Here is a 12,823-nt window from a genome sequence, read left to right on the forward strand (position 1 = left end):
CACAGCCACATCGCTGTGGTCTAAACCACTGAGCCTCTTGGGCTTGCCGATCAGAAGGTTGGTGGTTCGAATCCCCGCCACAGGGTGAGCTCCTGTTGCTCGGTCCCAGCTCCTGCCAACCTAGCAGTTCGAAAGCACGTCAAAAGTGCAAGTAGATAAATAGGTAAATGGCGTTTCCATGTGCTGCTCTGGTTTCGGTGTTCCATTGGGCCAGAAGCGGTTTAGTCATGCTGGCCACATGACCCGGAAAAACTGTCTGTGGACAAACGCCGGCTCCCTTTTACAGAGCCACATAGCTCCGTAGGGTTCTTGTGGTGGTGTACATCACATCAGAAATCACATCGTCTTGCAGGTGGAGGAGCAGCGGGAGCAGACTCTGGGTCACCTGCTCTTGGATGAGGTACTTCTCCTTCTTCTTGACCACGTTGGGCAGCTCAGCGAACAGGGCAATGGCGGAATTGCGGGTCCTGGCCTCTGCCTGTGGGCAACAGAGGCTGTTTCATGTGGGTGGGGCTTAAAAGTTCAGAGCTTGGCTGAAAGCACAGGTAGATCAAACGGGGAAGTCCCACCAGCCTCGAGAAGGGAGAAACCTGCCACTCTAGCTGCCCCTAGCCCTCGCTGACTGAAATATACTCAGAGTCGAGTGTGAATGTCATGCTCTTTATTCAGCTCTTAGTGGCAATGAATGAAACTTTTCCCCAAACGTCTAGCTATATATACACATTATTTACACAATGGGCCCCGCATGATTGGCTAATTCCGGGCTGTTCCTGCAGGCCAAACAGGTTGCGGATTCTATGAAAACATTGTAAAATGGCTACCATCAGAAGTAGCTCACTGAGTGCGTGGCCTTAGGCTAGTCTCTCACTCTCAGCCAAAGCTACCTCACAGGGCTATTGTGAGGATAAAGTGGGGGAAAGGGAAACCATGTACACCACCTTGAGCTACTTGGAGGAAAACGCAGTATATAGATGTAATAAATAAAGAATGGCTTCTACTCCGCCCCCCAAGATGTCTCTAAAATAATCTCATTATTGAGCAGCTGATCAGTTTGTTTGAAAGAATAAGGCCATGTTTTAAAACACCAGAATAATAATTTCTACCATTTTATTTCAAAAAAGAGTATAAGAGTTGGCCTGATTAACTGCTCTGGGAAGAGAATTCCATTATGGTGGCACCACCACCGCTAAGGCCCCGTTGCTGGTCTTGACTAGTATAGCAACAGTTAAAAGGAAGTTGGAGCTAAGGCCTCATCTACTGATCTTAATCCTCAAATAGGCTAAAGTTTCCTCCCAGCCTGCAGGAAACAGGTATGGCAACAAACGACTTAAAAGAATAGAAAATATAGGCAAACTATTAGTCTGGAGGACAAGAAGAACGGAGTAGGACTTCTCCCATCCTGTACTGAAGTAACCACTTTGCGTCACATCCACTGTATTTTAGACATCAATTATTTATTCCTTATTTCGTATATAAAATAAACTTATTTGTTGGATTTGCTCTTTATTGGTTATCTAGAAAGCACCGGAGAATAGCTAGGTCAGGCTTGGTAATGCATGCTCTTGTTCATTGACTTTATTTCAAAAAAGAAGCCATATTTCACAGTCTGTCTCCATCTGATTTATTTCTGTTTTTCACATTCTCTGTTCTTTTCTCCTTTTTCCCCCCCTCTGGGTTGCTGCGGCTGTCTTCTTTTTTTATTATTTATGATTTCCCCCCCCCATGGAGATTCGGATGAAATCTCACAGATGATTTGTTTTGTGAATAATAAATACTACTCCCAGCTTTTGAATGTTAAATATAAGCTTGTCTAAGCAGTGGTTTCAACGGAAGCTACGAATGCTTTCTAAAGAGTACTTTTGCACTTGCCACCAGCACTTCCTTGTTAGTTTAGAACAGGGGTGGGTAGTCTTTTTGTACTTGAGGGCCACAATCCCTTGTGAGCATCCTCCTGGAAGCCACATGCTGGGAGTGGAGGGGCCAGAGTAACCACTGTGAATTTTACATTTTGTACAGCAGTCTAGTTGTCAGGATTCCAGCTGGGGTCAGAGGTGAACTGGCCTCACTCCAGGCATTCGGCTGGAATCCTTGTTGACCTTCCGTCTGCGTCTCCCGGCAGGCAAGGTCGTAAATTGGCGATCCTCCTCAAACGTGAGGAGAACACACCCTCCTCCTTCTCTCCCTCCCTGCACTCCCCAGGGAGGGGAAGAAGAGACAGACAGGAGTCCTTTTTACATGTTTTATTCCTGTCATTCAGCAGTACAGAGAAAACATGTCTGTACCCTCCAGACTCCGGCAGTAGAGTCTCAGTACAGGTCAGATGACACTCTGAGCTAACATCCGGTGCTCAGTACGGAGAATGGACTGCCCCTTTCTCCCACCAGTATAGTTGTAGACATCAACATCCTGTTTTGCTTTCCAGCCTCCTGCAGCTGGCTTTTGCATTGCTGCTTTCTCCTGACACAGAAAAAAGGCACAGCCCTCTCTATAGCCCTCTCCACCCTTCCTCCAGGCAAGCGCAAGACAGCATCATACCTTTCACTCTAGGCAGTCACTCAAGGGGGGTGAAAAACAGGACTGGCGAGGGATGTGGCCAGGGAAGAGTCTCAAGGGCCAGATAGAGAGACCTGGGTTGATGCATTTGGCCCCCAAGCCCATGGCTCACCTCATAATTAAAAGGTAAAGGGACCCCTGACCATTAGGTCCAGTCGAGGCCGACTCTGGGGTTGCGGCGCTCATCTCACTTTACTCGCCGAGGGAGCTGGCATACAGCTGGTCATGTGGCCAGCATGACTAAGCCGCTTCTGGTGAACCAGAGCAGTGCATGGAAACACCGTTTACCTTCCCGCCGGAGCGGTACCTATTTATCTACTTGCACTTTGATGTGCTTTCAAACTTCTAGGTTGGCAGGAGCAGGGACCAAGCAACAGGAGCTTACCCTGTTGCGGGGATTGAAACCGCTGACCTTCTGATCGGCAAGTCCTAGGCTCTGTGGTTTAACCCACAGCGCCACCCGCGTCCCCCTCCAGCTCATAATTGCTTTGCAATAAATAAAGGCTTATTTAATGACATAGTCTTGCTGATAAGTTCCTTCTGTGGAACGAGGCTGTGCAATTTAATGCGGCCAACCACTGGGATGGGGTGGGGTTGTGAAAGAATGGTGAAACTTGAACATAGGAACCTCTGTGTTGCTTGTTACATTATATTCACTTTGAGAATTGTGTGTGCGGATTTCAAATGTGTGAATTATTTCATACAGTCTTTACATTGGCCTGGATTTTTAAATGACTCTGTGCAAAATAAAATGGGGGCACTCCAAAAGTCTAATTGGGACATGCATTACTTCCACCTCCTCTGCTTAATTCTGGAGTGAGCTCTTGGATTTCCTAGCACCTATAACCGGGCTGCAAGAATAGATAAGAGTGATGGAGAGTCCTTTTCTTCTGGAATAACCCCTTTCGGGACCAGTATAAGACTTTGGGGAAATGCTGTAACTTAGTGACTGGGCACATGCTATGCCTGCAAAAGAGCCTCTGGCATCTCTAGATAGGCTGGGAAATCCTGGAGAACCAGTGCCAGCTAGATAGCACTGAACAAGGTAGACCAATGGTGGTTGTTGTTGTTGTTTAGTCATTTAGTCGTGTCCGACTCTTCGTGACCCCATGGACCAGAGCACGCCAGGCACTCCTGTCTTCCACTGCCTCCTGCAGTTTGATCAAACTCATGTTAGTAGCTTCGAGAACACTGTCCAACCATCTCATCCCCTGTCGTCCCCTTCTCCTTGTGCTCTCAGTCTTTCCCAGCATCAGGGTCTTTTCCATGGAGTCTTCTCTTCTCATGAGGTGGCCAAAGTATTGGAGCCTCAGCTTCAAGATCTGTCCTTCCAGTGAGCACTCAGGGCTGATTTTCTTAAGAATGGATAGGTTTGATCTTTTTGCAGTCCATGGGATTCTCAAGAGTCTCCTCCAGCACCATAATTCAAAAGCATCAACACTTCGGCAACCAGCCTTCTTTATGGTCCTGCTGTAAGGCCAGCTTCCCATTGTTTCTTTTTTGACTCAACTTCTGGTGACAGGTTTGAGCTTTCTGTTACATGGTGTTGTAGCACATCTCATTTTTATTTAGCTATGTTGATATAGCAGCAAAACCTGCCACTGAATCATAGCATTGTACAGTCTCTCTTGTAAAAGAAACATTTTCGAAAGGGAACAAACCCCAGGACTGCCACTAAATTGCTGTTAGCCTCTCTGGGCTCCTAAGCAAGGTATGCTGTAAAGTGAAAAAATAATTAAGGAAGACTTGGGATCATCATTCAGTCTTCATAGCAGCAGGGTAATATAAACAGAACATGGGAGGTCTCTGCCCCAATGAGCTTAGTTTCTTTTAAAGCTTTTCACTTTGGTGGCCATTACTACATCTGGTACAGTGGTACCTCTAGTTACGAACTTAATTCGTTCCGGAGATCCATTCTTAACTAGAAAGTGGTGTGCTTCTGCTAATGGGGCCTCTGGCTGCCGTTGCACCACCGGCAAACGATTTCTGTTCTCATCCTGGGGCAAAGTTCTCAACTCAAGATAACTCTTCCAGGTTAGTGGAGTTTGTAACTGTCAGGGAACTGACATCAGAGGAAAGGGAGGTGGTAGGGCTCCCAGAGGCTGGGAGGGAGTCAGCAGCTAAAGCAGGGACCAGCAGGGGGAGAGAGGGTACTCTGGAGGAGGATCTCATGAATGCTGAGAGAGACGCAGCAGCCAAGGCAGGAACTAGCAGGGAAGAGGGAGGGGTGAGAGACACGTCCAGCGAGAACAGCGGGGAGGTGTCAGAAGCAACCATAGGGAGACCCATGCTTCGCCGGAAGCTGCCACGTCGTGAGTCCAGGAGACGCGTTTCCGTTAAGGAGCTTCTTTGCTGGAAGCGCTTCCGCAGACAGCCACTGTCAGACTCTACGAGTGACTAGAGCAGACATGTTTGAGGAGCTCTGTCACACACAGAGGTTTGTGGAGCCGCACAAACTCTGAGGGAGCACGATTTTACGCACAAGCAGCTAATCATCCCATCATAGTAACCTGAAGTGTTTGTAACCTGAGGCATTTATAACTCGAGGTCCCACTGTAATCTTGCAGTTTCAATATGCGCTTCATGAAGAACTATTTTCTATACACTGTCCTGAATCTACGAACATTCACCCTCAATGGACAGTCCCAGGTTCAGGAATTATGAGAGAGGGAGAAGAAGTTCTCTCTATCCACTGCCTCCATACTGTGTGTAACTTTTATACAAACCTTATAAACTTAAAAGTCCCAAACAGTTGTGACTTTTCCTCATAGGAGACTTGCTCCAGCCCCTTGCTCATTTTTGTTGCTCTTTTCTGACCTTTTCCAGCTCTACAATGCACTATGTGGGCATGTTTCCTTTGAGTATGTATCCTGATCAGATCTTCACAGCATCTTGGGAAGGATCAACTCCCAAGAACTGGCCTTTTATCACAACACTTATCTTCAGGGAATCTCATGAACCCGGGTCAGGGTTGGCAAGTCTTCTGGAAGAAGGAAAGCTTGACAATCTGATTCCTATAAGAGCTGAGATCTGTATTTCCCCCTCCACTTAAATGTGATGTAAATATAATGTAAAGATCAACATGTTTTCTTTTGTTCTGTGAATTGAATGGTGTTATTTTGACATTTCAGCTGGAGTGACCACAGAAGCAATTCAGACCGCTACTCCTGCTCCTGAACAATTGGTATCTGAAACTAAAATTCCAGAAGAGGAGCATGACCTTGTTGATGAGGACATCTCAGCAGGTAAACATTTGTATCTTTAATCATTCTGAGCCAGATCTCTTCATGTTTTGTGCTGCAAGTTGCTTGAAGTTTCTCCTATGCTTTAGTGAAATTGTAACCCAAATCTCATTTTGAAGACATTTCAGGAATAAAACATGGGATATATTTTGCTTAGAAACCATATTACTTCAAATAGTCATTTTATTGCATGCTTTTCCCTCACCAATGAACTTCAGAGGTGGCATGCATATATAATCTTTAAAAAAAAGTGGGGCTAAGCTCTCTTGGCAAGGGCTTAATTCTTCCAGTTACAGATAGGTAGCCGTGTTGGTCTGCCATAGTCAAAATAAAAAAATTCCTTCCAGTAGCACCTTAAAGACCAACTAAGTTAGTTCTTGGTATGAGCTTTCGTGTGCATGCACACTTCTTCAGATACACTGAAACAGAAGTTGCCAGAGAAGGATCTGGCAACTTCTGTTTCAGTGTATCTGAAAAAGTGTGCATGCACACGAAAGCTCATACCAAGAACTAACTTAGTTGGTCTTTAAGGTGCTACTGGAAGGAATTTTTTTATTTTAATTCTTCCTGTTTGGCTTGTATTCAGTTTGCATTCATTATGTAATTCAGAAGGTGATGGACGATGGATAGTCTTTTATTGCCATGTGTCTTGTGCTGACCATGGTCTCAAGTAGTTGCATATGGCTTTTAGGCAGTTGTAAAGATTTAAAACAGGGATAGCTGTCCTGTGGCCCTCCAGATGTTGTTGGAGTCCAGTTGTCATCAGTCCCATCTAGCAAGGCTCATAAGTCAGACGTGAAGGGGGTTGGGAGTCCAGCAACATCTAGCTTTCCAAAGATAACCCCTGATTTAAGAATATCTTCATGGATCTAATGTTGGAAATGTGTATTCCTCTAAGTGGCAGGGTTCAAAGATAATTATTCCCTGGAGCTGCTTACTGCAAAATGAATTAATTAGCACATTACCATCTACATATGCAGTGGCTGACAAAGCAGAAGAAGCTAGAAAGAGAAGCCCCTGCCCTGAGCTGCTTACAATCTAAATATTAACAAAGGGTAAAAAGAGTCTAATGTGAATGAACTTTAAGGTGAAATTACTCTACAGCAACAGCTGCATAGAAAAATATGTTAAATAAACCATACTTCTTTCTTGAATTGATTTATTCTTGCTAACAGAGATGATGTAAACTATGACGGAAGAGTGCTTTGTACCCAAACAATTTAAATAACTAAAAGACTTCCTTAGCATACTGGCAAAGCAGCTAACAAGTTGCAAACTTCCAGATTCTGCAGTCTGGCTCTTGGATTCTACGACTTGATTGAGCTCTCTATAGATTTCTCCGCAAGTTTAAAAGAAAACTGTATTTATTTCTATCGACTGGAAGCCTATATAAATTACATTATGAAAAAATCTGGTAGGCATACAAAGAGTGAAAACGCGTATCAAGAGCTGTAAATTTTATTTTGGTGGCAATAGAAGGGAGCTGAGATTTAGGTAGTAGCTTGAACATTTATGCTACGAAACAGCATGGGGCAATAAATCAATTTGGGCTTTGGAAGATCTCTTGCATTTTGCAAACTCTGAGTAATGTTTCCTGCTCATTAGACTCACAGTTGTACATTTGTTTGTTTGTTTATTGCAGTTTTTGCTTTCATTTTATGCTTTGGTGGGTGGAATGGTTTTTAATATTTTATTTTTTGTTATTGAGAGCCTCGTTGTATTGAGCTAGGTTGTCAGCGTCCATCTGACTCGAGAGACATTGGATTGCAATTCCGGGGTTGAAGTCACTGGTGTGTTAGCAGCACAAAAGTGACCTCCCCGGAGTGCAAGTCTGGACAGCGTTCAGTGGTACTTTGGTTCTCAAACTTAATCCATTCCGGAAGCCTGTTCCAAAACCAAAGCGTTCCAAAACCAAGGCATGCTTTCCCATAGAAAGTAATGCAAAATGGATTAATCTGTTCCAGACTTTTAAAAACAACCCCTAAAACAGCAATTGAACATGAATTTTACTATCTAATGAGACCACTGATCCATAAAATGAAAGCAATAAACAATGTACTGCAGTCACACAGTCAGTCAATCAGTAGCTGAACTGGGTTCCACACAGTCACAAAAACAAAACAAAAACGCCACAAAAACGCAAAAGAAATAGCAAAAACAGAGAGACCTCAGCGTAACACTCGACACGGAAGTGTGGCACTCAGATTGCAAGTGTAACACTCAAAACGGAGGATGTTTGGCTTCCGGAAAAAGTTCACAAACCGGAACACTTACTTCTGGGTTTGCAGTGTTTGGGTTCCAAGTTGTTTGCGTACCAAGGCGTTTGAGAACCAAGGTACCACTATATATGGCAGTCCTGGGATGCCCAGATGACAAGAGCTCACTCTTGGCCTCACTGATGTGGTCCAAGGGAAAGCAGAGCGATACGTTTGGCACAGCTTGGCTACAGGAGTTGCCAGAAGGAGGTGTACAAGGCATCATCCAACCGTTGTAGGGACTCCACTCCACTGTTCAGAACTATTAGCTGCTCTTTCATACTGTTTTAAAGGTGTTGTATGACTGGAGTTGTTGTGTGGGCTTTAACATGCTGGGAACTAGAGAACATAGTTGGATAGACAGTATGATAGAATCATAGAGTCAGCAGAGACAACGAGGGTCATCTAGTCCAACTCCCTGCGGTGCAGGAATATTTTGCCCAACATGGAGATTAAGAGCCTCATGCTTTACCGAATGAGCCATCAGTTCATTTTACCTATATAAATCAGCGGAACTGACAATTGTGGGCACATTATTTTAGGCCATATGTAGGGCGGGAGCCTAACTATAATAAAAGGAAAGAAAATGATGGAAAGGCTCCTTCAGTATTTTCAAACTATGCATGTTTTGTTAATTTAAATCCTAAATCAGCTCACATTTCCTGGAATATGTTAAAGAGGCATTGGCACTAGGGATTTTAGACAGAAACAATATTTATTTAAATTTATTTGGTTAACATGAAGGTGATTGCTCGGCTTAGAAATTCTGTAACTCAGTGACTGCCTTGATAGCTTAAGCATTCTGTTTTTCTTCAGAAAGTAAAGATTGCCTCTGACGGACACAGATGAAGCTGGAAATAGTCAAATCAATTTACAACTATAAAAATGATATGAAAAGAACAGCCCTTAGTTGCAGAATGACAACTGGGAAACTCAAATAAGGAAATATTAAGTTGTTACTGTGACAACTTAAATCTCACCCTGACACCTTAAAATATGATACAGCTTCTTTCTGTATCTGTATTTTAAATGCTAATACCTATTGATTTGCTTCATAATATGTGTGTGCGTGCGCACATGCCATTGTCCCCAGGAATTGCTTTCAGCAACTCACCTAAACTTTTTATTTATCATTTTTAAAAGAGAACAACAACACCCAAGATTTCGTACCAATCCTTTGGGAGATTGATATTTCCTTTTTCTTTTCTTTTTGGCAATTGGGGGCATTTAAAAATGCCGAAGCCTCTTTCAGATACAGATTTCCACATTACTCCCAATTCAAATATTCCTTGGAGGACATTGAAAAAAGAAGAAGAATTGTTGCATTATTTCTGCTTAAAATGAATTACACAGTTTGGTTATTCTCAGCTTCTGATTCGGATATTAGTTAAGCTAAAAGCAAAAGGGAATTTTTCTGCGTTGAATGAATTCAACCGGGAAGTTACAAATTTGGGAAAATGCAAAATAATATGCTGATTATTCCAGCCCAAGAATAGTTGGCTTAAAAAAAATAATCTTTCAAGCTTTCAAGACACTTTGAGGAAAACATAACCACACATCCTTTTATTCTTAAGGAAGAAACAAATACATATTTTGATGCACTCCTGGTCTCTTCTTTAAAATATGTGTTTATGCTTGAAAATTTAAATAGGAAAGTGCTGCACACCCTTTATATTTCTAATGATAAATATTAACCCTGCTAAGTGGATAGAGCTGCATGGGTTAATACTGCAGTCAGTGTCTGTGACGATAGTCTTCGCCTCCTCATGGTCAGCACAGCTGACCACATAATAGGAGTAAAGGTCAAATGTCACTGACATTGTCAAAAGCAGAGAATATGATACTATATCACGACTTCTTGTTGACAGATAGAACTATGTACCTCCAAGTACAAAGCAATATGGTCATATTAGGAACAAAACAGCAGAATATTCCAGAGCCTTAACGCAGAGCACAATGCACTCTTTCCTCCCTGACCCATGACTTTCACGTTTCGCATTCATGCACAATGGCACAAATTGCATTTTACATCAACGCTGGCTGCTTTAGCAACCTCATAAGAGGGGGAAATACAGTAGTACCTTGGGTTACAGACGCTTCAGGTTACAGACACTTCAGGTTACAGACTCTACTAACCCAGAAATAGTACCTCGGGTTAAGAACTTTGCTTCAGGATGAGAACAGAAATCGCGCAGTGGCGGCGCGGCGGCAGCAGGAGGTCCCTTTAGCTAAAGTGGTGCTTCAGGTTAAGAACAGTTTCAGGTTAAGAACGGACCTCTGGAACGAATTAAGTACTTAACCCGAGGTACCACTGTATACTAATGGTGGTTGTTGTTGTTGTTTAGTCGTTTAGTCGTGTCCGACTCTTCGTGACCCCATGGACCAGACCACACCAGGCACTTCTGTCTTCCACTGCCTCCCGCAGTTTGGTCAAAATACTAATGGTTACATCCATGGAAAAATACTCCCAATTTCCCATAAAATCCCCCCAAATGATACATGTTCACCTGAAATCTCAGCAAAAATGCTCCAGCATCTCCTTTTTTGATGCTGTGTAATAGATAGGCGACAGAAACACAAATTTTTAAAATACTGAAACACCTTATTTTTTGTGAATAAGATGGCCTAATTCCTTCCATTGATTTACCCAAGCTTCATCAGTTTCCTACATGCAAACAGAAGAAAGAGCAGTAGACTTATTCTGGATGTGCGGTGAAATAAATTTTGCCACTTACTAGAGTTCAGCTGATTTAGAATAATTCTTGTCAGTGATATGAAATAGACTTCAAAGCAGTCTTCAAAGAGTTTGTGGGTTCTGTCAGTGAGCAGAAATTTAATTTGGAGATCTGGTTTATGGTGCTCTGTATTCTGACCTGTTAGCACCAAGCAGAACACATGGAGGGATAGTGAGAAATACATGGACATGTCTTGAAATAGTGCCTCATTGTAGTCAGTTTTTCCATGTTAAGTCATTCACCTCAATAAGCAAGAAACACATTGCTTCGCTCCTTTCACTCCAGTACCTCTTATTACAAATATATTTCGTAGACATGGGAAAGTGCATTATCACTGTAAGTTCAGGAATGTAAATGCAATACAAATGAATCCTTTTTTTTTAATGCATCTAGTGCTGAAAAATATCCTTTCCCAGTGTTCAGGGATATAGTTTGAAGGAGGATTTAGTGTGAGACTGAGTATTGATTTGGGTTTGTTGCTGGTTTCTGAGGTTCCCTGCTAATAAAGCATCTGTATATTCCTTCTGACTGGCAGAGTTGAGGTAATTTTGCACTTTATTGAAGGGTGAACTGAGTCTAGAATGCAAAAATAGAAGCCACTATGAAAATACATGCCATTGCTACATGATTGGCTTAAAAACCAGTTTATTCTTCCTATGTCTGCTGCAGGGATATTTTCTAGAACTTTTATACATCCAACAGTGTACAGGGACAAGCAGTGTACAGAAGCTTAATGTGCGTTAAAATCAAAACATTTCACTTCTGGTTCTCAGCTGCATAGCACTTGTAGAAGTTGCAAATCACCTAGGAGATTCCCTCTCAAAAAGTTAAATTCCACCGAGGTCAGTGACACCTACTCAGAAATAAATGAACATAGGGTTGTGATTTTGTGATGCAAGACCCATCAAACTTTGGGTACTCATTTCGTAGAATCATAGCGTTGGAGGGTCATCTCGTCAAACCCCCTGAAATGCAGGAATCTCAATTTAGGCTGCTAAAGAAACTTAGAAGAGTAGCTTTTAAGGGTGTTCGTGACAGCAAGATTTTCCTATCATAATTATGGTTTTAGGATCACAACTCCAGACTTGCAGATTCTGAATGGTGTGCAGCAGAAATATTTGCAGTGTTTACCCATTTAGGAAGCCTTATTACGGTTGCACAGTAATGCTGACCTAGTTGAAGACGTGTTTGGTTTAGTACAGGGGTCTGCAACCTTTAAGACAAAAAGAGCCACTTGGACCCGTTTCCGAAGAAAAAAAACCTGGGAGCCGCAAAACCGGGAAGGTGACGTCGGGACGGTGCGTGACTAACGAACGCAACTCCCCCATACGACGTCACAGCCAGTACAGCGCCCGCCACAGTGGGGAGTGTCGGGGCGCACAATGCGCCTCCTCCCCTCGCTAGTATCCGCCCTGGAGCCACGGCAAAGGTGTAAAAGAGCCACATGCGGCTCCGGAGCCACAGGTTGCAGACCCCTGGTTTAGTATTAAACAGACACTTTCTAAAATTACTGTCCCTGTTAATATTGTGAATGAAACAGAATAACTTCCGTTTTATACTCATGGCTGAAACCTGCAATAAATAACAAAAGGCCCCCAAGCCTGTCTTATTCCCTGTTCCTTCAGTGGCGTAACCCACTCTGCTACCAGTTAATATTGGTGAGATGGCATTAGGGACTCTTTTTCAGCAACTCTCTTTTTTCAGTAACTCTCCAATCTTTTTCACAGTCAGCATGCTGCAACCTTCCAAGTGAACCAAATGTTCTCCTTCATTATCTTTTTGACTTTCTCTGAGGGTTCATTAAATTCTACTGCCCTCAGCTGCCATTGCTGCCTCTGACTATTTTTTTTACAATTAAATTATTATTTTGTTCAGCATGGGCCAGAAAGCTCTTGCTTTGCTTTTCACAAATCTGCATCATGCTGTTTTGTAAAGTGCTTTTCATAATGTGAGCCTTTGTTTCAAGAGCCCAGGTTTATTTCCACTTCAGTAGAACCTTTGCATGTTTTTAAGTAAGAAAATCCCAAGATTGCCGGAA

At 43.0% G+C, this 12,823-nt stretch overlaps 1 protein-coding gene across 5 annotated transcripts in view; it reads left to right on the forward strand.

Moving 5' to 3' along the window:
* Nucleotides 1–12,823, forward strand: part of WDR7 (WD repeat domain 7) — a 228,882-nt gene that overhangs the window by 75,518 nt on the left and 140,541 nt on the right. For all 5 annotated transcript variants that reach the window (XM_082241763.1, XM_082241764.1, XM_082241767.1 and 2 more), the window contains one exon: nucleotides 5,685–5,798. In XM_082241763.1, coding sequence (XP_082097889.1) covers nucleotides 5,685–5,798 — 114 coding nt within the window. The remainder of the gene's footprint in view (nucleotides 1–5,684; nucleotides 5,799–12,823) is intronic.

The sequence above is a fragment of the Podarcis vaucheri genome (genome assembly GCF_965113315.1).
Source record: "Podarcis vaucheri genome assembly, chromosome: 11".
Classification (NCBI taxonomy): Eukaryota; Metazoa; Chordata; class Lepidosauria; order Squamata; family Lacertidae; genus Podarcis; species Podarcis vaucheri.